This window comes from Engystomops pustulosus, chromosome 7 (genome assembly GCF_040894005.1).
Source record: "Engystomops pustulosus chromosome 7, aEngPut4.maternal, whole genome shotgun sequence".
In the NCBI taxonomy this organism is placed as follows: domain Eukaryota; kingdom Metazoa; phylum Chordata; class Amphibia; order Anura; family Leptodactylidae; genus Engystomops; species Engystomops pustulosus.
The window spans coordinates 28,895,057-28,918,678 of record NC_092417.1 but is presented as its reverse complement, the minus strand read 5'-3'; the positions used below and the strand labels follow the sequence as shown (position 1 = coordinate 28,918,678).

The following is a 23,622-nucleotide window of genomic DNA, read 5'->3' as shown; positions in this document are numbered from 1 at the left end:
TAAAGGAACACTCCAGTCACTGCTGATTCGTTGCATTATACCTTGTGCTGGACCTGAAGCGAGGAGCAGGACTCTAGGTTCTAGGAATATAATAAAAATGAGTCCTGCTCCTCCCTTACAGGAGCCCTACACCTTGTATTATCCAATGAATCTGCTTTACTGGAGGGTTCCTTTAATAGGAACAGAGCAGTGGTCAGTGCTAGTCACCATGTTCATAATCATGGACCACAGCGAGGACACAAAAACAACTAAGGTGCTATAGTAAACTACATGCGGTCCCCTACTTAAGAACACCTGACTTACATACGACCCCTAGTTACAAACGGACCTCTGGATTTTGGTAATTTACTGTTCTTTAGTCCCAGGCCACAATAATCAGCTTTAACAGTTATCAATGGTGCCTGTAATTAAGATTTATTGTTAATCCTGGTTCTTATGACAACCCAACATTTTTAAAATCCAATTGTCACAGAGACCAAAAAAATTTTGACTGGGGTTACAATAATAAAGTATACGTTTCCGACTTGCATACAAACTCAACTTAAGAACAAACCTACAGAACCTATGTTGTATGTAACCCGGGGACTGCCTGTATAATATAGCCCGGAAGCCCGTAGGACAACCCGACTGATTCGGACTGAGCGTGGGATTTAAGATTCAAATTGTGTCGCAACCAATGCGGTTACATGCATTGGGAAGAAGAAGGTGAACTCTGGCAAACCTGAGCGGGGAAGCGACACATGCAGAATATCGGGCGCACAATCTTATCGAAACGCGGCACAGTGCATTGTTGTTGGGCAATGCACTTTCGAGAACCCTGAGGGACCGGGTAAGTAAATGTTCCCCAATGTCTTTAACTGCCTGTATCTCTTATTCTACAGATCACAGTCTTAAGCAAATTATGAGATTCTTATCTTTAATATGACACCATATACATGTTTCTGGGTGCTATGGTAGAGTCTGAAGTGAAGTCATTTTCACTTGGGATGAGTCTAGTTTAGTGGTTGCTGGGGTAGTGTCAGAAGCCCCCACCTTCTGATCTATAGCACCTAGATACATGCTTTTTATGTCATATTAAACATAAGAATCTCCAACACGCATCAAACTGTGAGATACAGAACTGGAAGTACAGGCAGTTAAAAATAGGTGGAATAGCTTGGATTTGCAACTACATCTTAAGCGGTTTGTTTCTCCGGTTCTGTAGCTCATAAAGCCATAAGCCTGATGTCATCTGAAAGATGAGATACTGGTCTTTAACATGGCACAAGGTTTCTAGGGACAGAAGATAGGGCGTTTTTGAAGGGATGCTACTCCTGCAGCCGCTAAACTTGGCTCATCTCATTCAAAAAGAGTCATAATTGCCTGACTTCATGAGATATATATTTTCATAGGTAAACAGGTGAGATCTCACATACAGGGAATTCTCAACCTGAAGGGAATAGTAGTTTAATGGGGTAGAATCTGGTGACAGTCTCTGTAACGTGAATAAGCTATTAGCCATCCTCCAGGCAGGACCAGGATGATATTTTAGGACGCAGCTTGTTTATCATTTCCCACATGATGTCAGTGAAAATATAGGATAAGGGAAAGTATCCGTGGATTGCTCTGCTCCGCGTGCAGGTGATATCAGCCAGGAATCTGCAAAACACTCTACAGAGGTGAACAAACAACTTCTCCTCGTATCTTCACTTTCTCAAGTGCCTCCTGTGGGTGAAGCATTCCTAAAACCCGCTAGATGGTTCTTGATGTCAGGCTGAGGGCACAGGGGTCGGGGCCTGCGGTGGAATTTCAGCAAATAGTAGAAGTTTGGTAAATTGGGTAGAACAATTGGGGATAAAGAGTAATAGCCGATGGCCGGGACTTGGTGAAGCTGCAGGACTATCTCGGCTCCCTAGGTGAGCACATACCTCACACGCATGGAGGCTGCTCAACAAGAGGCACAAGGTCAATGACTTCCTCCGCAGCGGCATCATGAATACTGAATAAGACCAATACTTTCTACAACCAAGGCCTGGGGCTACCAGGTAATCTTCAGGTGGCTGTGTCAGAGCAACCGTGTCATTTGACCCCGCAACCAAAAATAGCTCTGACTATAGCTGTCTCCTCTTAAAGGGAACCCGTCAGCAGGTTTGCCCCACTAAACTACTAGTCCCCTGAGGTCCAGGATTCAGTGTCCCTTCTAGAATTCCCTCTAAAAAGAAAAAAAAAAAAAAGTCAGGCAAATATGACTCTTCTGTAATGCTATTAATGTGTAAATGGTAACTTAGGTTGAAGTTAGCTCTAAATTAACCCTGTGTTGTACCTCTTTAGGGTGGGAATCTAAACTAGGGCTCTGAACTCAGGGTCCTGACCAATCAGTGACAAATATTCCCCGACTCATCCTTGACTGGCATAACACTCTTCTCACTTCAGTTTCAGATGAGTCAAGTTTAGTAGTTAAAGAGTTAGTGTCATTTCCTAAAATATGCTGCTGGTCTCATATTAAAGATAAGGGTCTCATCTTTCAGATCACGTCAGGCTGGAGGTCTTGTGAGTTAAAGGACCACAGTTACAGGCAGCTAAAGACGCAGTTGGAAATACAAGCTGCAGATAAAGAGCCAGATCTTGCGATCTTGCCTATTTTAAGCTGCCTATATGTCGAGTTCTGTAGATCAGAACCATAAGCTTAATAGGATCTGAAAGATGAGAGTCTTATCTTTAATATGACACATAGAACAGGTTTCTAGGTGCTACAGAACAAAAGTAGAGGCTTCTGAAGTGATACTCTCCCCTGCAACCACTAAAATTGACTCATCTCTTGTGAAAAAAGTGAGAAGAGTCATATTTGACTGGGGGGAGATAAGTTATAGGTAAATGGGCGAGATTTCACATTAAAGAGAATTCTAGAATAGACAATTCATAGGTACACAGGTACAATCATAAATAGGGTCGCTGGTCTAGAGTGAGTTGCAGACAAGTTTTTAGCCATCCCATGCACACCCTAATGTAATGCACATTCTCCCTCATAGATTGTAAGCTCTTGTGAGCAGGGCCCCTACTCCTGTTGCTTTATATGACCATGTTATAGTTCTGTAATGTCTTGTATTATATGTATGCATTATTATTATTCCAGCAATGTGAGGAGTATGAGGACTACTACTTGTTGCCGCGCTATAACCCCACTTGCAGCACGCGGCGGCTCTTCTTACATAAGCCTTCCAGGTCGTACAGGAGTGCGCAGGGCGGGTCACAGACCAAACCTTCCAGGTCTAACAATCCACATGACATTACCAAACCTGTATTTCCCTTTTTCCGGATGCCCTGCTTCAGGGGGCTGACACGTTCTGATCGCCAGCTGGGAGTTCTCCGTCTTACAAAAGAGATTAGCATTCCAGCAGCATTCCTTAGGTCAAGACCATTAGTTCCTATAGCAACTGGTGGGCAAGCCTGGGAACTGCGGTACAAAGGCCGGGCGCAGACACATCATGTAAATAAAAGGTGATCTCACACCGAGGACCCGCATCTGTGTCAGCGGACGTGAGGCGATTCTCAAGGGAGAGCAAGAGGAATGACGGGGACAGCACTATACTAATAGAAACTATGTGCTGTATGCAACAAGAGGGCACATTGTACGGTTACTATTAGTAACGAGAGGGCACATTGTACGGTTACTATTAGTAACTAGAGAGCACAATGTATGGTTACTATTAGTAACTAGAGGGCACATTGTATGGTTACTATTAGTAACTAGAGGGCACATTGTATGGTTACTATTAGTAACAAGAGGGCACATTGTATGGTTACTATTAGTAACTAGAGAGCACATTGTATGGTTACTATTAGTAACGAGAGGGCACATTGTACGGTTACTATTAGTAACGAGAGGGCACATTGTACGGTTACTATTAGTAACTAGAGAGCACATTGTATGGTTACTATTAGTAACTAGAGAGCACAATGTATGGTTACTATTAGTAACTAGAGGGCACATTGTATGGTTACTATTAGTAACTAGAGGGCACATTGTATGGTTACTATTAGTAACAAGAGGGCACATTGTATGGTTACTATTAGTAACTAGAGAGCACATTGTATGGTTACTATTAGTAACTAGAGGGCACATTGTATGGTTACTATTAGTAACTAGAGGGCACATTGTATGGTTACTATTAGTAACTAGAGGGCACATTGTATGGTTACTATTAGTAACTAGAGAGCACAATGTATGGTTACTATTAGTAACTAGAGAGCACATTGTATGGTTACTATTAGTAACAAGAGTGCACATTGTATGGTTACTATTAGTAACAAGAGGGCACATTGTATGGTTACTATTAGTAACAAGAGGGCACATTGTATGGTTACTATTAGTAACAAGAGGGCACATTGTACGGTTACTATTAGTAACAAGAGGATACATTGTACGGTTACTATTAGTAACAAGAGGACACATTGTACGGTTACTATTAGTAACAAGAGGATACATTGTACGGTTACTATTAGTAACAAGAGGACACATTGTATGGTTACTATTAGTAACAAGAGGACACATTGTATATTCCCAGTGTCTGATTACTGGGAAACCTTGCGATTACCAGTACAGGGGTCTAATGCAGAAAGTAAACAAGTGTCTCCCAAATACCACAAAAACTTAGAACATTAAAGGGAACCTGTCACTAGGTTTTACCCCACTAATCTACCGACCCCCTCAGGTGGGTATGAAATGTTCTTTCTAGAATCCCCTCTTATGAGGCAGGAAAATGTGACTCTTCCCGCCTCATTTTCACATGCGATGCATCAAGTTTAGTGGATGCTGGGGGTAATGTCATTTCAGACACCCCTATCTTGTGTTCAATAGCACATAGAAACATGAAGCTGGTGCCATACCAAAGTTAAGAATCTCAGCTTTCTGGTCACATCGAGCATCTATCTGTGAGTTACAGAACTGGATATACAGGCAGGTTAAAAATAGGCAGGAACTGGATTTTTATCTGCAGCTTTTCCAACAAGTTGCCAGCATCTCTGATTCTGTAGCTCATAAACCCACAAGCCTGATGCCTTCTGAAAGACGAGATTCATATCTTTAATATGACACCATGTTTCTAAGTGCTATAGAACAGAAGATAGTGGATGCAGGGGGGGGGGAAGTCTCTTCAGAAGCCCCTAAAAACACATCACATGTGAAAATGGGTTTAAAAAGAAGTTTGTTTGTTTTGTTTTTAATAGGTAAACAGGTGAGATTTCACATTTCAAGGACATTTTATAACCAACCTGAGGGGACTAGGAGTTTAGTGGGTGAAAACCTGGTGAAAAGTTCCCTTTACGTGAATAGGTCTGAAATACATCTATGAGACGGATAGAGATCAGAGATAATTTATAGCACCCAGGAAATTTTTATTATTACAGTGGAGTATTACTGCACTATGATTCACCTGCCTCCCTATGGCGCTATGGAAACAAATATTATTAATAATGGATCTTTAGTTCTATTAAAATGTTGCTGATGGCCACCAAGACAACATGCAAACATACATCCTTCTCCTAGACTGCAGCAGTCATACTCCTATCCCTATGTGTGAAGTCCTGCATCCATGTAAAGGAGATGCCCTATTAAGAGGACTTCTAGGCGTCCAACTGATGTGATCTCCTACTAAGGGGGCCCCACATCTCAGCGCATTAATGGAAAGCCGTGTATGTCCACTATACTGTATTCATCTCTATGGGAGGCTACAAATTAACAGCACTTAAAGGGATTGTCCAGTTTATTTTTGTATGGAAAAGTGAGCCATTTCCATCTTGGAATTGGGGGATACACAAGCCTGAGGATTCTCCGTGATCAGATGTTTATCTCCTACCATGTTAAATTTAAACATCTACATTTATACTACCCAAAAGTGGTTATTTTACTAGCCCAAAATGCTACAAATTCAACACAGATTCCTTCCACCGATAGGTAGAACATTTCAGAAAATCCAGAAAAACAGTAAATAGGCTGCATTCAGACGGCGGTTGGGGGGACGTTAATACGCCAGATATATATCCCCCATGGGCCGCCAATGGGCGTACGGCGCCGAATGGAGCGGTACGGCGCAGCACTGTACCATTCCGTAGTCAGGAGAAAGATAGGACATGTCCTTTTCCCGGAATGTGAGCCGTGCTAGCCCCCTCCTCTCCCGGGTGCCGACGTGTGCCCTCCGTGCTACGCTACAGGACTACGTTAAGCCTTAAGAAGATGGTTTGGGCCGATATAAAACTAATAGGATTGCAGATTTCTCCAATTAGCGATACACAGGGACACATCCTAATGCAATAACTGAGTCACCACAATGTAAAGGATCCTCTGTACACTTTATCAGGATGGATGTGACTCACAGAGAAGACCTGTATGACAGCGTCTTATGCAATCCTAGATCTATTAGGAAGTATGTACAAGTCACTGCACGCTCAGCTACACGCGCGTCTACCCCGCACCATCCATGGATAGCGCCCGCGTCTCAGGTGACCATGGACCTTGGCAGGGGATGGGCACTGGCAAAGATCCCCGGGATTGTAAGATTTATAGTAAAGATAGAAACCGGTGAAAGCTACGGAAGGAATCTTAAGTATGTGCTATAAACAATGCCAGGGCAAACAGCTTTTATTAGCGTAGGGAGTCGCCGCTGCGCTGTTTAGGCAGACAATGAGAGGAACCATCCCAAAATAATAAGACCGGCTCTACACGATACAATCCCCAATGTCACCCCATCTGCTCTTCTCTTTGACATGTGACATAGTAATATTGCTTTGGATCACATAAACAATAGCGGATAATTTCTATACTTATTTTTCAGTATAAAATAAAAATTTTTTTTTAAAAATCTTTTTTTGGTTAGTACATACAATTTGCAGACCAATCCCATGCACTAACTACAGGGCCAAAGAAGGTCAAGGCCTGCTTAGGGGACACCTAAAATCATTGCCTTAAAGAGAACCTGTCTTCAATAAAGACTTCATTGAAAACTATAGTTAAAAAGTATTACCCTCATACATAAATGGTTCCTTTATGAGTCCAGTCACAGTTAGTGAGTCCAATAAGGCCCTGCATATTCATTGGCTACTACATTGCCCCACATCCTTGTTCATGATCAAGACAGGTCTCGCTGCCAGGACATGCTGCTTTGTGGAACATTGAGAGAGATCTCTGTTACATCTTTGGGCACTTCATGTCATGTGACCAGTGTGATGTCATCCAAGGTCCTATTACATCTGCAATGTCTGCCCCATGTATGTATCTGATCACATGAAATCACAGCAGCACATCTGTAACGCATACATATAAACCATAAATATGCATAAACAAGCCATGGCATAACAAGACATGGGGGTGCAGATGTGCGTGTCTCCTACAGTTCAGGGTACAACTATGGCATGGATAGCCTCTAATTTACCCTGGATAAAGTAATGGACGCAGTCCCAAATGCAGCAATGGTAATCGATGGGCAGGTGTTGGCACCAACCAATGACCAAGGGCATTGGTAGGCTTGGGACGTCTCCCAAAAACCTCCTAGCGAAGGGGGGGGGGGGGGTTTACAAAGGTTTTTTAGCCTTGAAATAAATCGGGTGGTAGAACAACACAAGCTGGTGGATGCCTTCCAGACACTGCTCACAGAAAGCAAAAGTGCTGGTTATAGATTCTCCTTTCCCTCTCTGAAAGCATCATATTAGAAAGGCATTTTGCACCATAGACTGGGTAATTTATGCATCATATTATCTCTGCTCTAATCCTCTAATTTCGAGTAACTGAGCCGGAGAGAGTACAACACAGAGCTGCAATTCCCAGCTTCATCCTAATTCCACGTGTGTCTGTATATTAGGCAATTCTGTAATATATGGGATTGAGACGAGGGGCCAGACTGCAGACCACATTCCCTCCCTCCTTCACCTCTGTAGTAACATTATCAACAATTCCCCTATCTACTCTGTACCAGCTACTCGGCAGCACCCTCCCATCCCCCCCTCCATACCACAAATATATGAAATCACTGCCCATCCTAGGACTTTACTAAGTAATACAGAACCTACAGCTCCGTGCAGGGCACCAGATAGGGACATGGCCTATGATTTGTTCTCATAGCTCAGAGATTTGGCTTCAAACGAAAAACTAAATTATCTCAAGAGGCCCAAAAAAATATACAATCAACTACTAAAGGATTCCTGAAAGCAGCAAAGCCTATATAGGTCCCTTCTAGACCCCACAGTGGTTTATAGAGTGTCCTAGTATTGCACCCCCATAAGAATCAGCTATAATCTGGGGGTCTGACTGACCAGGAGAATATTCCCCTATAGTCTATAGGACTGTAGTGTACATTTATCACTCTATTCACATAAAGGGATGCCTGTACTGGTAAACGTTCCAGAACTGGCGCTGCTACAAAAGAAACTTGCATCCTATGGACTGCTAGTAACTCCTGATTTGGTGGGTTTTAATTTCCTCTGCTTTTTGATAAAATTCTCACAAACCTCCTTTAATTGCTGTTGTATTGCGTCCGGACAATGATAATATCCAATATACCAAGAAATCTGCTGCTAATAAGCAACCAACATCAACAGGGATGATCCACATCTAAGGGGCCATAGAGGAGATCATGCCAGAAAGGAAGGTACATAACACACAGTGACAACGTTTCAACAACTGTCGGGTGCATTGGGGCCTACAGACATGTATAGAGTCTCAGATCGAGTTAACTCAGCCGTAAATCATCCGTACGATACAGACTCTAAGTCCCGGCTGTCGGTCTAATGCCCCTAAACAGATCGATAGGACTACGGTATATTAGATATTGCAGCATTTTAGGTCATTGGACATGGGGCCAGCTCAAGATTTACGGGACATCCAATACAGTGGTGCTTCGAAAATACACATACACAATGGGGGACATTTACTATGGTGTTTCCGCCAGTTTTGTGGCGCTCTCACCACATGTTCTGCTCTCAGACCTATTTATTAGCTGTCGGGGACAGAAAAAATGACTTTTTCCGTCTGCTCCGACTCTTCTCCAAAAAGGGGCGTGGCTTTGGCGGAGTGGAAACTCAGACAGAATTAATATGTGTCACAGCCATTTTTGGGCGCTGTAAACTGGCGGAAAGTAGACCAAAAGAAAACTGGTCTAGCAGGGACTGTTGGACACATTTCTGGTGCTCGGGACAGATTTTGGTCCCAGGGACAGAAAATGGTCTCGGCGCCAGAAATGTCTCTGCACAGCTCTACAATATTAAATGTGTATCTTCTTTCCCAGAGCAGGTCGGTAACAAAGCCAATGCAGACACCGACACTTTAAGTAAATGTCCCCCAATGCGTGCACAACTACAAATACATACTGTATGCATATGGTACATACCTACATGCTGGAGTAAACACTGCAGACATATTGCATGTGCAGATATACAAGCTTATAGATGAATATTTCTGTAAATACATATACACAAATACTCCAATCATACTGCATCCACATAAATACTACACACATACTACATACACACAAATGCACAAATACCATACAAACACACAAAATGCCAAAGAACCCTATACAAATGCATTTATACATACATAGATAGATACAAATCTATCATGTAAAAAGCTCCAAACACGGATACAACTGACATGATTACACATTCAGAAATATACACAGAGACATAAGGAATGATAATGCGTACACAGATTCATACAGACACAAGTACAGGCGGTCCCCTACTTAAGAACATCCGACTTACAGATGACCCCTAGTTACAAACAGCCCTCTGGATGTTGATAATTTACAGTATTTTAGTCCCAGGGTACAACGATCATCTGTAAGAGTTATCAGAGGTGTCGGCAATTAAGCTTTATTGTTAATCCGGGTTCTTATGACAACCCAAAAGTTTTAAAATCCAATTTGGTCACAAAGACCAAAACATTTTTTTGACTGGGGTTACAATTATAAAATATACAGTTGCAACTTACATACAAATTCAACTTAAGAACAAACCTGCAGAATCTATCCTGTACTTAATCCAGGGTACGCCTGTATTAAATGTTTCAAGCAGCACAACTTAACTAATCAACGTGGCGGTGCACACTTTACAGGGCTGGCTGAAATCCTCCAAAAATGTTTTGGTTTTTTTTTTTAGAAAAAAAAAAGTAAGGATGCTGCACTCTGAGGTTGATAGAAAAATCAGGATATATTTATATATTCACACACATATAGATCACCCGTCAGACAGCAGGTCACATACGGCTCTCGCTTGATCCTATAATCAGGATCAATGACAGGACTACACCTCCGCCATATCCACAATGACTCCATACACTCCTGTCATCATAGTGCGGAGGGAGTGGTAGTGTATGGAAACCTGTGGGTGCAACAGGGTGCTGCCTGTGCCGTCACATGACAGGGGAACAAAATTATGATTTAACCCTTTATCACTTGATGACACAGAGGAGAGAAGTCTCATGAAGACAGATTACAGCAGCTGCACCTGGATAGTCACTACTTATGGAGCTGTGTGGTGTCGGTATAGTGACAGAGCCTTGACGAGCAACTCCAACATCTGGAACTACTGGGTGGTGTGTGATATATCTCATATACGTGTATATAAAGTGATCACTGGACCACCTGTTGCCATGTCAGCTCAGACTATGGCATATACAGCCCCCTATATACATACATATAAGTATACAAACGCCTATGTACCACAATATATACACACTTATACCTCCATATACATACAAACATATACCACCTTACATCCCATTATACACATAAATCCCCCAATATTTAGTCATACAGCCCTATATACACACACACACACAGCCCTACATACACATATATTAGTATACAAACGCCTATGTACCACAATCTATACACACTTATACCTATGTATACATACATATACCCCCTTACATCCCATTTTACATATAAATCCCCCAATATATACAGACACACAGCCCTATACAGACACACAGCCCTATACAGACACACAGCCCTATACAGACACACAGCCCTATACAGACACACAGCCCTATACAGACACACAGCCCTATACAGACACACAGCCCTATACAGACACACAGCCCTATACAGACACACAGCCCTATACAGACACACAGCCCTGCACCTGTCAGGCCTCTCAGCCTCCATAGCAGCAGCCAGTAAAGTAAAGTGCACGAAGCCTGAACGTCTCCAGACACCGGGCAACTACAAGTAACAGTAAGCCCTGCTCTTAAAGGGGCAGCAGCAACTTGTAGCTGTGACAGTGCAGAGATGAGGCTCTTCTATGGCTCTGCCGTCACTCACCTCGGGGTAACGTCTGCCCTCTGACACCTCCGGCTCCTTCTCCAGCCTTGGAGCGGGCTTCCTTCTCCCTCCGCACTCTGGGCACACACTCAGAGCCGTGGGTGTCAGGAGCAGTGACGCGGGAGTCTCCCAGACTTCAGACACATCCACCGCGCACGCGCCGGAGAGTTAGGGGAAAGCCGGGGCAAGGGGACACGGCGCAGGCGCAGTGTGGCTCTAGCCGCCTGGCGTCCAGTGCGTGCGTAACAACAGGTGCCCGGCGCATGCGCGGTGAGCCGGGGGCCGTAAAGTGTTGCTGGTTTGCTGTCGCCGGCGCCCCCTGCTGGGCTTGTCATGCCCAGACGATACATTATATAGTATTTTTGTACTATTGCTGTAGTAACAACGTTAAATAGAGTAATAAGATCAGTCAGCGCACTCGGACTATTTTTTTTCCTCAATATTCCTACGCCCAGGCGCGATGATAAAATCTATCAGCGCCGTTACGCGAGGCCACTCCCACAAATCGTTAGCTCTGCCCCCTCTACCTCAGCTTCGCATTTCCCGCCAGGACTGTGGTTGGAGGTCGGTGAGTGATGGATGGGGGCGCCTCAGTGCACTGTACAGTTATGTATACAGTAGGGGAAGGGCACTGTATATAGCAGGCAGTTACCCTGCCCGTGCAGTGCCCCACACAGCACTCCCGGCACTTTTATATACTGATATCACCCGCTGCCGCCACTAGGGGCGCTGTCTGCAATGAGTTCTATGGCAGCTATACAATGCACCGAGCTCCCCCTAGCGGTGGCTGCAGGCACTACAGGAGTTGTATTTTTATTATTCAGTAGAAACTTTTCATAAATATGTTTAAAAAATACAAAGAATATACAAAGAACCAGGAAAAAATACAGTTTTTTTTTAAAAAAGTTGGCAGCCATGTTATCCTACAGCTTTATATTGTAGGTTGTATTGTTGTAAGTGTCTTTGATGCAAAATTTTTCCCAAAATTTGATTGAGTGATTAATTATGTGGGGGGGGGGGGGGGGTGTTTCTGCGCATATAGCGTCGTTGTTCATTGTATTTCCAGTGGGGCGCGGTAACATGGGCGTATATGCTGAGTCTGTATACTGATACCAAGATGCAATAACTATACAGTTGGTCCCCTACTTGAGAACACCTGACTTGCAGACGACCCCTAGTTACAAACAAACCTCTGGATGTTGGTAACTTACTGTACTTTAGTCCTAGGCTACAATAATCAGCTATAACAGTTATCACAGGCGTCTGTAATGAAGCTTTATTGTTACTTCTGGTTCTAATGACAACCCAACATTTTTAAAATCCAATTGTCACAGAGACCAAAAAAGTTCTGACTTGGATTACAATTATAAATATACAGTTCAGACTTACATACAAATTCAACTTAAGAACAAACCTACAGAGCCTATCTTGTATGTAACCAGGGGACTGCCTGTAGTGTCAACATAGACTTAGAGTGGGGGATTTATCATACGTTGGCGGTTCATGCCCCCATTGTATGATGAAGCCTTTCACTTCCGGCACCGCCAGATACATGAGGGGGCTCTGCTTTCCAGATGTATTTGGAGGAGACGACTGCACGAGACGCAAAAGACAGAGCAGCTCATAATTCTGCTTGTTTTCCCGCCAAGGGCAGTCATTTCCAAAAGTCGCCAGCATGTGACCCCTGGGACTTAAGTAAAGCATCTAGAGAGCTTCACCAGAGGTCACAGGGGGCAGAGGGGTCCGTCTAGAAGTCAGGTGTCCTTAAGTCGTGGACTGCCAGTAATTTGTTCTTAATTAGGTAACATTTATCATCATGATAAAACTTTAGGAACGTCACATGTGCAAATTTTCCACTTTTTGGCAGGGCTGTGGAGTCGGTGACAATTTTGTCGTAATCATGATAAAATGGACGGACTCCACAAACATATAATAAATTATGAAGACTTCTAAATTTCCATTAATGGGGTATTACCACGAAGACAAGATTCTATATATATACTCAGGATAACAAAATAACACATTCCCTAATTCACTGTTTTAATCACAAAAATGCAGCATTTCACAGATACAAGTCCAACCTGTCTCTGTTAGTCCTGGTGTACACAATTTTGGTTGCCCCAGGATCCGACCCTAATAGTGTATTCACACGAACGCATGGGGACGTATAATTAGCTGGCAGGATATATGTCCCCCATAGGCAGCTATGGCGCTTGATATGGTACAGCCATGTGGCTTTATTTTCTATGCAGAGGGGAGGGGAGAGACGCTCTCACCTCTCCGCCTCTCTAGCACGCCTGACGCATGCCCGGGCATACATTCCTGTAATACATCCTAAATCAGAAGTGTAGGGTCAGGCAGGACAGATTGTTCTCCTGTCTGATGCTGCACTGAGCTCCTCTCTGCATCGGCTTCTCCCCTTGTATTCCAGGACGAGCTCACACACACACAGACTTCCTGCCAGCAGCAGCCTGAGGAGACAAAATCTATAAGGTCTTTATCCAGCGAAGGGGGAGGGGGCACAGCAGGGCTGTCAGTGTATGTTATGCCTGGGATAGCAGAGCTGAGAATGTCATGTGTTATATGCATCTAATGGATCTCATAATCTCTCTCTCTCTCTGATCTGTCTCATCTCTCTTTCTATGTGTCAGATACTAGTGAATGTTCAGAAGTTAAATGAAAGTGTTTATAACCCTGTACCCTGATAATCTAAGCACATTGTCAGCACACAGCATCTCATAGCACAGAGGAATCATGAAGTGTCTGCTTAGAGAGTCCCCGCTCACACTCTGGAATCCTACACTGACCATCACTGAGTGATAGGAGATAAAACAGCAATACAACGGAGAAAATGTAAAGTAAAGGGTTAAAAAATTATCTTTATTGTGCAAAATTCTCCAAGGCATTGAAATGTGTGAATTTTCTTTCGTGGGCAAACCTTTTAAATGTATGTTCTGTTCTTGATCGAAGGATTTAGGTCAGGGGGCCATTATTTATTGGTCCAAAGGTCCAATGTCAGGGTCACTATCATACTTTAATCGGCCGCATCAGTAACCAGAACAATAAATGCACCAACAACCACAGCACAGAAATAAATACCACCCCAGAAACCAAATACTACATTCATAGCAGAGAATAATAGTACTGGAGAAACCCATAGCAGGCTTAAAGGACACCTGTCATCAGGTCTCTGCCACTAGTCTTGTCACTACTACCTGTTGGAGCAGCTCACAAGGATCCCATCCCAGCCTTTATATAGTTACTTCATACATTATTCATTGTAAAATCATCTATTCTTTATTATGTAAATGAGGTTGGTCACATGGTCAGAGGCAGTGATGTCACCCCTGTTACCCCTCCCCCAGCTCATGTCTGTGTGTAATGTATAGTAAAGCATTGCTGGTGTGTGTGCTGCATCTGCTGACATGCTGCATACTCCTAATACACATGTGTGATACACAGACATCAGCTACACAAGTACCTGACATGTTCTGCTATAACATGGCTGCCTGGAGCTGTTGTATCTCTCCTATACACACACACAGGCTGCAGGGAGTGTGGCCACCAGTACATGGAGCAGCCATTACATCATTATGTCAGTCAAGCACTGGGGGTGTGGCTATGCCTCCCACTCATGAATAAGCTGGACAGCTTGAATATGCTAATGACTCATTGGACATTTCACAGGTCATTTGCATACAGCTTTAGGACCTCATTGCTTAGGTTTACAGGCATGTAGAGGGACAATGAAGGGATAGAGGCAATGCTCTCTAATGGCAGTTTATGAAAATATATTTAGATTAGGGAGTTATTTTGCATGACGGGTTCTCTTTAAAATACTGGAGACCCCAGAGAATAAAACTAAAAATACTGGAGACCCAGTGCTGACAAAAGAAATAAATAAACCCTCTCCTTTCCCGGCTCCTCTTCTCCTCCATGTGCCGCTCTGCGTCCCCCGCTGGTTGTATGTCCCAGCATCAGGACCCAAAGCCGAACTGAACTAGGAGCAGGAGAGGCCCTGGGAGTACAGTACAGCTGACAATTACTTACCACTCCTCTCGTGCAGGGGCTCTGCTCTGGTTCCTGACCTCGACCAGGGTCAGGAGTCAGGACACTGGAGCGGAGCAGCAGGAAGGGAACCTGGAGTAGCGAGAACTTCTCTACTTACCACTAACCGGCCTCCTGCAGCAATAAGTTTCCATCAATTATGTTACATCAGTTATGGGAGTGCTCATTGGACATTGATTATCAGCAGGATCCGCAACTCATGACTTTAGAGCCCGCATGTGGCCTTCCAGGGTCTGTGTCTGTGCACACCTGATCCTCCTTTTAGTTGAGATGAATGTGGCTGCACTTTATGTACATGCGCAGGTGTGAAGCTCTTCTGCTATGGATAAATGGTATAAGGCACTTGGAGGGAAAGCCTGTATTTATCTCAGCACTGCAAGAGTGACCAGGAAAACAGGACTGTGAAGTCGGTGACCATTTTGGTGGAGCTGGAATCGAAGTTTAGGAAATTGAGAAGTCGGAGGTTTGGTTTACCGACTCCACGGCCTGATTTTTTTGGAACCAAAATTTTGGTGCACAGGGCTAGATAAAAGCGTTTAATCCCTATGACACAAAATAACCAAAAGGCCGTGTATAATCTGGGAAACACTGTACATGAGGCAGCTCTGTTACCTGGACTGAGAACACCTCGGCAGAACTGAGCTCTCTGCCCTTTGTTGATTTATGAAAAAAGGAGGCTAAATATTTTTTATATTTTCCACTGCATGTAAATTTGGTTGAGGAAATCCCGTCCTTGCATAGTATTGAGCCCTGAAATTTTACAAATATGTCTGTTTAGGTTTATGGAACCTCCAAATCTTCTTGTAACAAAAATGCTGAAAAAATATCAGGTGGTCCGCTAGATAGGGTAAGATTTCTTATGGCTTTGTGACTGGACGCTGGCACTGTACAGTCCTTGGTGATAAGGATGAGCTGCCACTTACTGATAAGCACCGGGCATGGAGTATGTGCCAGGCAGTGATGTCAGTGAAGCAGCTGTGATGCCCCTGTGTCTGTTTCATGGTAAGCACCAGCTGCCTCTTAACAATAGACATTGGGCAGTGGTACATGTCAGGTAATAGACCTATTTTCTGATTCAGGAGTCTGAATTGTCTTAGAGGAATATTCTGATTGTCAATATGAGATGGGTGAGGGGGTCCCACAGTCCGCAGCCCCTTCCTGTGAGAAGTTTAAAGCAGTCATGGTGCAATAGTGAATACAGCTATTATTTATTTTTATTTTTTTAACTATGTTGAATTATATTTGTTCCAGACAGGATCTTCCTCGTTAAAGTCCGTGTATATTGCTCTACAAAACGATGGTCTCCTCTGTGACGGACACACCAGGGATGTACAGGGGCAGAAAAGACAACACTGAGAGGATATTAAACCTCACCCTGGAGATCCTCTACCTGCTGACTGGAGAGGTGAGAGGTTTAGACTATGGGTCTCTATATTATCTCTTAAAATTGTCCAGGGTCACCCGGGTTCTTCCAGCAATGCTGATGGCATGGAGCTGAATGTTGTCACTGCTGACATCAGACACCAGTGGCATAAATACTTCATAGTGGCATTTGGTATGGCTGAATATGTAAATTCATCCTGGGAAATGTGCTGAGCATACAGTATTATTTTGAATATAAGAGATGAATTTTCAGTCTTTTCAGAGTAGGACTGAAATATAAGCCTTGGTTACAGAGAAACGTACTAGTGGAAAGCAATTACTACTGGGAAGCCACAGCTTAGCCCTTGCTAGGTCCTAAAATTTTGATTTGTTTCTTAGCCCTCACCAGACTCTTTATATAAGCATATTTACACATTTTCAACTTATTTCAGGATTACACAATAGTGAAAAAGACATCTAGTGAGTGTGTGACCAGCGGAAACCAACCCCATGTCTCAGAAGTAATGAACAGGAGCCGGAGCCCCATCACTCTACCACATTCACTGATCCTGGAGAAAAACAATGAGGAGAAGATCCTAGAAATCATCAAAAAGATGACCGAGCTGCTAACTAGAGAGGTGAGTGCTTCCGGGGGGGTCGGTGGGATGTTATACTGTAAAAGTAAGTGATAATATGTGTGTATGATGTGCCTGTCATCCTGTGTCTCAGGTTCTTGTAAGGAGTCAGGATGTCACCGTCCATTTCTCCATGGAGGAGTGGGAATATTTAGAAGGACACAAGGAGCAATACAAGGAGATCCTGATGGAGAATCAAAAACCCCAAACACTACCGGGTGAGAGGAAGCTTTTATTCGGTAAAAAGAAGAGAGCAGTTTTGAGGGGTCACCATTGCACATACACAATCATCCATTTTTAAAAAGATTGGGAAGTGCAATAGAGAGGGGGTCGGAAGACAGGTGCATCTTAAGGAAAATTGCACAGGCAGTGTAAATGATACAGGATTTATCCCAGGGGTAAGTCCGTAGCCATAACAAATACATCAGCAGGGGTGCGGAGCGCAACCTTTGCATTGCACTTAGTTGTTGCAGATCAGAAATCCAGATTTTTTCTGCCGTGTGTGTATGGAATTGACATATATAAGAATTATTATTGCTTCTTCCTTCTCCTATCCTCACTGCATAGGGCTATTCCTGCTACCTCTATAGGCCCGGAAGTCACATGACTCCCACATGTACCCAGTACAGCTCTGATTGAGACATCTACCCCCAGAGGCGTTGCTTGCCCCTGTAATTGGATGCACTTATGGATTTCCCTATTACAATGAAACTTGTAAAAAAAAAAAAAAGTTTAATAAAATTTACCAAAAGAAAAAAAATGTTAATGTATAGGACACAGGAGACAATTGCTAATTTTAAATATCCATAAAAACACTGTTAAATGGGGGTTATAAAATACAACTTAAACAGAATTTTATTTTTTTGTTTGTTTCAGCAGTTGACTCTAACAAAAATTTGAATGAAAATCTCTTCAGTTCCCCATATGGTAATATAGAAGTAAACGAAATCCCACAACAATCTACAGGAGAACACGCAATAGCACAAATGATTTATCCAGAACACCGCATCATCGATCTATTGTTTCAGTATCCTCCTAGATCAGACATGGATCATGGAGGAGGTGGATTATTTCCACTACCAGACTTTGGGGTAAGTTTTACACAGGAGGCAGATACTTTTCTCGCTCCATCCTCTGCGTGTAAGAAATGTCTAACCCGGAACATCAGTCTTTGTAATCATGGAAATATTCCTGGAAAATTTGCATGTGCATTTTGCGATAGAAATTTTGCTCGAAAAGTAAATCTTGTGCAGCATGAGAGGGTACACAGCCGGGTGAGGCCACACTCGTGCTCACAATGTGACAGATGTTTCGTCCGGAAATCAGATCTTGTGAAACATCAGAAAAGTCACCCACAAGAAAAGCCACAAGAAAAGCCACACTCGTGCCGAGAATGTGGGGAATCTTTTAGCAAGAAGTCGGGTCTCCGCAAACATAAGAAATCCCACAAAAGGAAGAGGCAAAATGTACATGCAGCAAGTGGAATATTGAAGAACAAATCCCATCTCTCGCAGCATCTGAGGACTTGCACAGGAGAGAAGCCATACCCATGTCCAGAATGCGGGAAACGCTTTGGTGTACAATCAAATCTCATTGCTCATCAGATGAGACACATAGGGTTTAAACCGTATTTCTGCTCAGCATGTGGCAAAACATTTGCTCGAAAATCGTCTCTTGCTGATCATCAATGGGTCCACAAAGGAGATGAGGTCCACACAGGAGAGAAGGCCTGCACAAGAGAGATTGTCTCACACACGGGAAGAAAGGCCCACAAAAGTGGGAAGAACCGCACAGGAGATAAACCCCACACACAGGATGAGGCCCACACAGGAGGGGAAGCCAACAAAGGAGGGAAGGCCCACACAGGGGATGAGGCCAACAAAGGAGGGAAGGCCCACACAGGGGATGAGGCCAACAAAGGAGGGAAGGCCCACACAGGGGATGAGGCCAACAAAGGAGGGAAGGCCAACAAAGGAGGGAAGGCCCGCACCCGAGGGAAGGCCAACAAAATAGGGAAGGTCCACACAGGAGATAAACCCCACATAGGGGATGAGGCCAACACAGGAGGGAAGGCCCACAAAGGAGGGAAGGCCCTAATTGGGGATGAGGCCCACAAAGGAGGGAAGGCCCTAATTGGGGATGAGGCCCACACAGGAGGGAAAACCAACAAAGAAGGGAAGGCCCTAACAGGGGATGAGGCCCAAACAGGAGAGGAAGCCCACACAGGGTGTTCGACCCTCACAGGGGGTAAGGCCCACACAGGAGGGAAAGCCCATACAAGAGCTAAGGCCCACACAGGAGATAAACCGCACACAAGAGGAAAGACCCTCACAGGGGGTAAGGCCCTAACAGGGGGTAAGGCCCACACAAGAGGGAAGGCCCACACAGGAGGTGAAGCCCTCACAGGGGATGAGGCCCACACAAGAGCTAAGGCCCATAAGGGAGAAAAGGTCCACACAGAAGGTAAGCCCCTCACAAGAGCTAAGGCCCACATGGGAGATCAGCCCCACACAGGTAGTAAGCCATATTCATGCTCAGAATGTGGGAAACACTTTGCCAAAAAATCCAGTCTTATTACACACCAGCTAAAGCACACGGGGCTAAAACCAAATTTATAATTTGATTGAGACGCTACCATCCCACCAGACAAAACAGTATTGTGCCGGGCACTTTTTGAGCGGCATCTTGTCAAGTTTTCATCTTGTCCCTGTGCACCAGAGACGGGGTCACGGCTACTAGTGCTCCGGTTTTCGGTTGGGCAAGGAAAGTCTGTCTTTGTGTGTAGGGATGGCTCTGGGTAATGTTAGTAGTGCCCAAAACAAGTGCATCAAGACGGCTTCTCCCCTGTCATTCAAGAAGATAATTTGCATAAGGACATAAAAACTAGAACGTGAAAAAGGAAAGATTTGCACGAAACACATATAAAGTTCCTGAGCCAATGCTGTTTTTACATGCGGGGTCATTTGGATGTCGGTAGACTTCTTTTAAGAGAGGATGATACTAGAACACTACAAAATTCACATTGGTGCTTAAAGGGGTTGTCGCGAGATTAAAAAAACATGGCAGCTTCCTTCCACATACAGCTCCTCTACTGACCATGACGTGGTATTGCCCCTGGTATAGTACGTGGTATTGTACGTGGTATAGTAACAATAATATCTATAAGGCTGAGCTGCAATACCAGCACAGACCATGGTCACGTGTGGCGCTGTTTGTGGGAGAAAGCAGCCATGTTTTTCAACCCGGGACAAGCCCTTTTAATTAAGGACTACAATTCCAGAAACTGAGAGGGAGGTAAGTCCTCTTAAAAAAATGACCTTTTTGCTTTCAAAAAATGTTCATAGACAACAAACACCAGGTTTTCTTTCATTTGGATCCAACTTTTTTTTTTTTTTTTCTGCTCACTTTGGAGAATCTAGGAAAAAAATGAAATATTTGGGGGTTATGATAAAGACTGTATACCAGCTACAGCCCTGCTGAATTGTAATGAATTTATTTTGTGGTAAGTTATATGTGGGCTGTGCGCCCTTTTTCCTTTTTGTTATGAAAAATTGTCTCCTGTATTAATTTATAATAAAGAATTTTTTTTTTTTTTTTTTAATACTATTGACAAAAACAAATCTGGACAAAGGAAGTTATGTCTCAGGGAAACCAGTAACAAGTGTGTGCTAGCAGAAATGTCCGACCAGAACACTGACAAGCGGAACTGTACCGACACGCTGAGTTCTGTTCCGGTCGTCAGAGTTAAGGCCGGACGTTTCAGACTGCACATACTGTGAGTGTGATGTGAGTTGTGTGTAGGGGGTCTTACACCTGAACAAGCCATAATGATATACCGACCTGAGTATAAGCCGAGGTACCTAATTTTGCCACCAAAAACTGGGAAAAACCTATTGACTCGAGTCTAAGCCTAGGGTGGGAAAAGCATTGGTCTCAGCCTCCCAGTATATTGCCTGCCAGTCCCCTGTAGTATATGGCCTGTAGCCCCCCTGTAGTATATATTCCAAATGGTACCGTATATACTCGAGTATAAGCTGACCCGAGTATAAGCCGAGACCCCTAATTTTACCACCAAAAACTGGGAAAAACTACAGACTCGAGTATAAGCCGAGGGTGGGAAATGCATTGGTCAAACCCCCCCCAGTAGTATACAACCTGCCAGCCCCCAGTAGTATACAACCTGCCAGCCCCCATGTAGTATTTAGCAGCCCCTAGTAGTATACAGCAAGCCCCTAGTAGTATACAGCAAGCCCCTAGAAGTATACAGCCAGCCTGCCGCCACGGCCCTTAAAAAATAAACTTATATACTCACCCTCTGATGTCAGCGCGGCTTACCGATGTCCCCGATGTCAGCGCGTCCCGTCTTCTTTCTTCTCCGCGGCTCCTCTTCTCTCTTCCGGCATGGACGCGGCCATGTGTTCTTCTAGCAGGCGCATACCATGACGCGGCCGCTGCTGACGTCATAGTATGCGCGGCCACTAAGAAACCATGGCCGCCTCCATGCCGGAAGATAGAAGAGGAGCCGCGGAGAAGAAAGAAGACGGGACGCACTGACATCGGGGACATCGGTAAGTCGCGCTGACATCGGAGGGTGAGTATATAAGTTTTTTTTTAAGTGGGTAATTTTTTTTGTTATAGACTCGTGTATCTATTTCAGTACATTTTTTGTGCTGAAAAACTCGGCTTATACACGAGTATATACGGTAATAAAAATTAGAACATTTTGAATACCCGAGTATGCGCCGAGCTACCTCATTTTACCACAAAAAAATAGTGAAACCTTATTGACTCGAGTATAAGCCTAAGGAGGGGAGAAATGTAATGACATTTCCAGCAGCATCCCTTTAAAGGACTTTGAGCTTGATAAAGCACAGTGGACCTACACCAGAAGAGGACATGGCTCCCCAAACCATAACGGATTGTGGAAACATCACACTAGACCTCAAGCAGCTTGGATTGTGGCCTCTCCACTCTTCCTCCAGACTCTGGGACCTTCATTTCCAAATGAAATGGCAAAATTTACCGGGAGGACTGAGCAACAGTCTTTTTCTCCTAGGCCCAGATAAGACGCTTCTGACGTTGTCTATTGGTCAGTAATGGATGACACATGGAAGGTGACACTTGTAGCCCGTGTCCTGGATACATCTTTGTGTGGTGGCTCTTGAAGGACTGATTGCGGCTGCACTCCTTGTGAAACTCCCCAAATTTTGAATAGCCTTTTCTTAACAATCCTATTAAGGCTGTGGTTATCCCGATTACTTGTGCACCTTTTTTCCTTCCACTCATCTTTCTATTAATGTGCTTTGATACAGCTCTCTGGGAACATACAGCTTCGTTAGCAATGATTTGTGACGTAACCTTATTGTGCAGTGTGTCAATGACTGCCTTCTGGACATCTGTCAAGTCAGCAGTCTTTCCCATGATTGTGTCGCCTACTGAACCAGACTAAGGGACTCTTAAAATGCTTAGGAAGACTTTGCAGGTGATTTGGGTTAATTATTCTAATTTTCTGAGATAATGACTTTGGGGTTTTCCGTGGCTGTGAGCCATAATCATCAACATTAACATAAATAAACACTTGAAAAAGTTCACTTTGTGTTGACTAATATATGAGCTTCACTTGAAGTGTATGACTGGAAAAAATGTGTACGACTAAAAAAAAAAAAACTGATATGCTGATATTCTAATTTATTGGGAAGCACTTGTATGCGTTTTCATCGGGGAGAGCGGAATCAACCACTGATTTTTATCTAGGACTACAAAACAGTCCTTACTTTAGTTGTAAAGGTGACTTTCAAATTAACTCTTTCGTGGCTGCCTGGCATCGGGAACGAGAACAAAAACTAAGACACATCAGTCTCTTAGTGCATATATCAAAGACAAAAAAATCCGCATCAAAGGGGCGTGACAAAGAGATAGAATACTGCAATGCTATTGGCCATAATGAATTTTACCAGGACATTCTCTGAAAAGGTTCATAGGCCTTGTTCACAGACATGTTTATATTATCCCAGCTACAGAATGTACTGAGAATGGTTCTGACAGCTCCTGGCTAACCAAAGCATGATAAGAAGAAAGCATGCAACAATTGTCTCTAGTAAAATGTCAAGGAGAGGCTGAAATAGCTGAATTATGGCATTAGCTGGACAGTGGTCAGCATGACCCCGGCTAATACTAAAAATGTCTGCTTGATATTCAAAATGGCTTCTATTTGGTTCTCTTGGTCCAAGATGGCCACTGTAGGCGGAATATATCGTTAACACCAC

At 43.8% G+C, this 23,622-nt stretch overlaps 2 protein-coding genes across 5 annotated transcripts in view; one reads left to right on the top strand and one right to left on the bottom strand.

Moving 5' to 3' along the window:
- Nucleotides 1–11,913, bottom strand: part of PALS1 (protein associated with LIN7 1, MAGUK p55 family member) — a 38,685-nt gene extending 26,772 nt beyond the window's left edge. Inside the window, exon 1 of one of the 2 annotated variants that reach the window (XM_072115228.1) lies at nt 11,819–11,913. The gene's annotated coding sequence lies outside the window, so the exon portion shown is untranslated. Of the gene's footprint in view, nt 1–11,291; nt 11,587–11,818 lie in introns of those variants that run through there. The other variant, XM_072115227.1, reaches the window with a different exon arrangement.
- On the top strand, nt 11,532–20,950 carry LOC140069466 (uncharacterized). 3 transcript variants are annotated; one of them, XM_072115225.1, is made up of 5 exons: nt 11,532–11,859; nt 16,615–16,764; nt 17,174–17,359; nt 17,451–17,574; nt 18,233–20,950. In XM_072115225.1, exons 2-5 carry the CDS (start codon nt 16,657–16,659, stop codon nt 19,972–19,974), a joined length of 2,160 nt encoding a protein of 719 aa, XP_071971326.1. In that variant the 5' UTR covers nt 11,532–11,859; nt 16,615–16,656; the 3' UTR covers nt 19,975–20,950. The 3 variants fall into 3 exon arrangements, with proteins under 3 accessions (XP_071971326.1, XP_071971327.1, XP_071971325.1); XM_072115226.1 differs by having other exon boundaries at nt 16,611–16,764; nt 18,236–20,950; XM_072115224.1 differs by having other exon boundaries at nt 16,611–16,764.
- Nucleotides 20,951–23,622: the final 2,672 nt, after the last annotated feature.

Coding starts and splice junctions, on each gene's coding strand:
- LOC140069466 (XM_072115225.1), top strand. CDS start 16,657: ATGGTCTCCTCTGTGACGGACACACCAGGGATGTACAGGGGCAGAAAA. Junction 17,360..17,450: donor CCGAGCTGCTAACTAGAGAG/GTGAGTGCTTCC, acceptor CCTGTGTCTCAG/GTTCTTGTAAGGAGTCAGGA. Junction 17,575..18,232: donor AAAACCCCAAACACTACCGG/GTGAGAGGAAGC, acceptor TGTTTGTTTCAG/CAGTTGACTCTAACAAAAAT.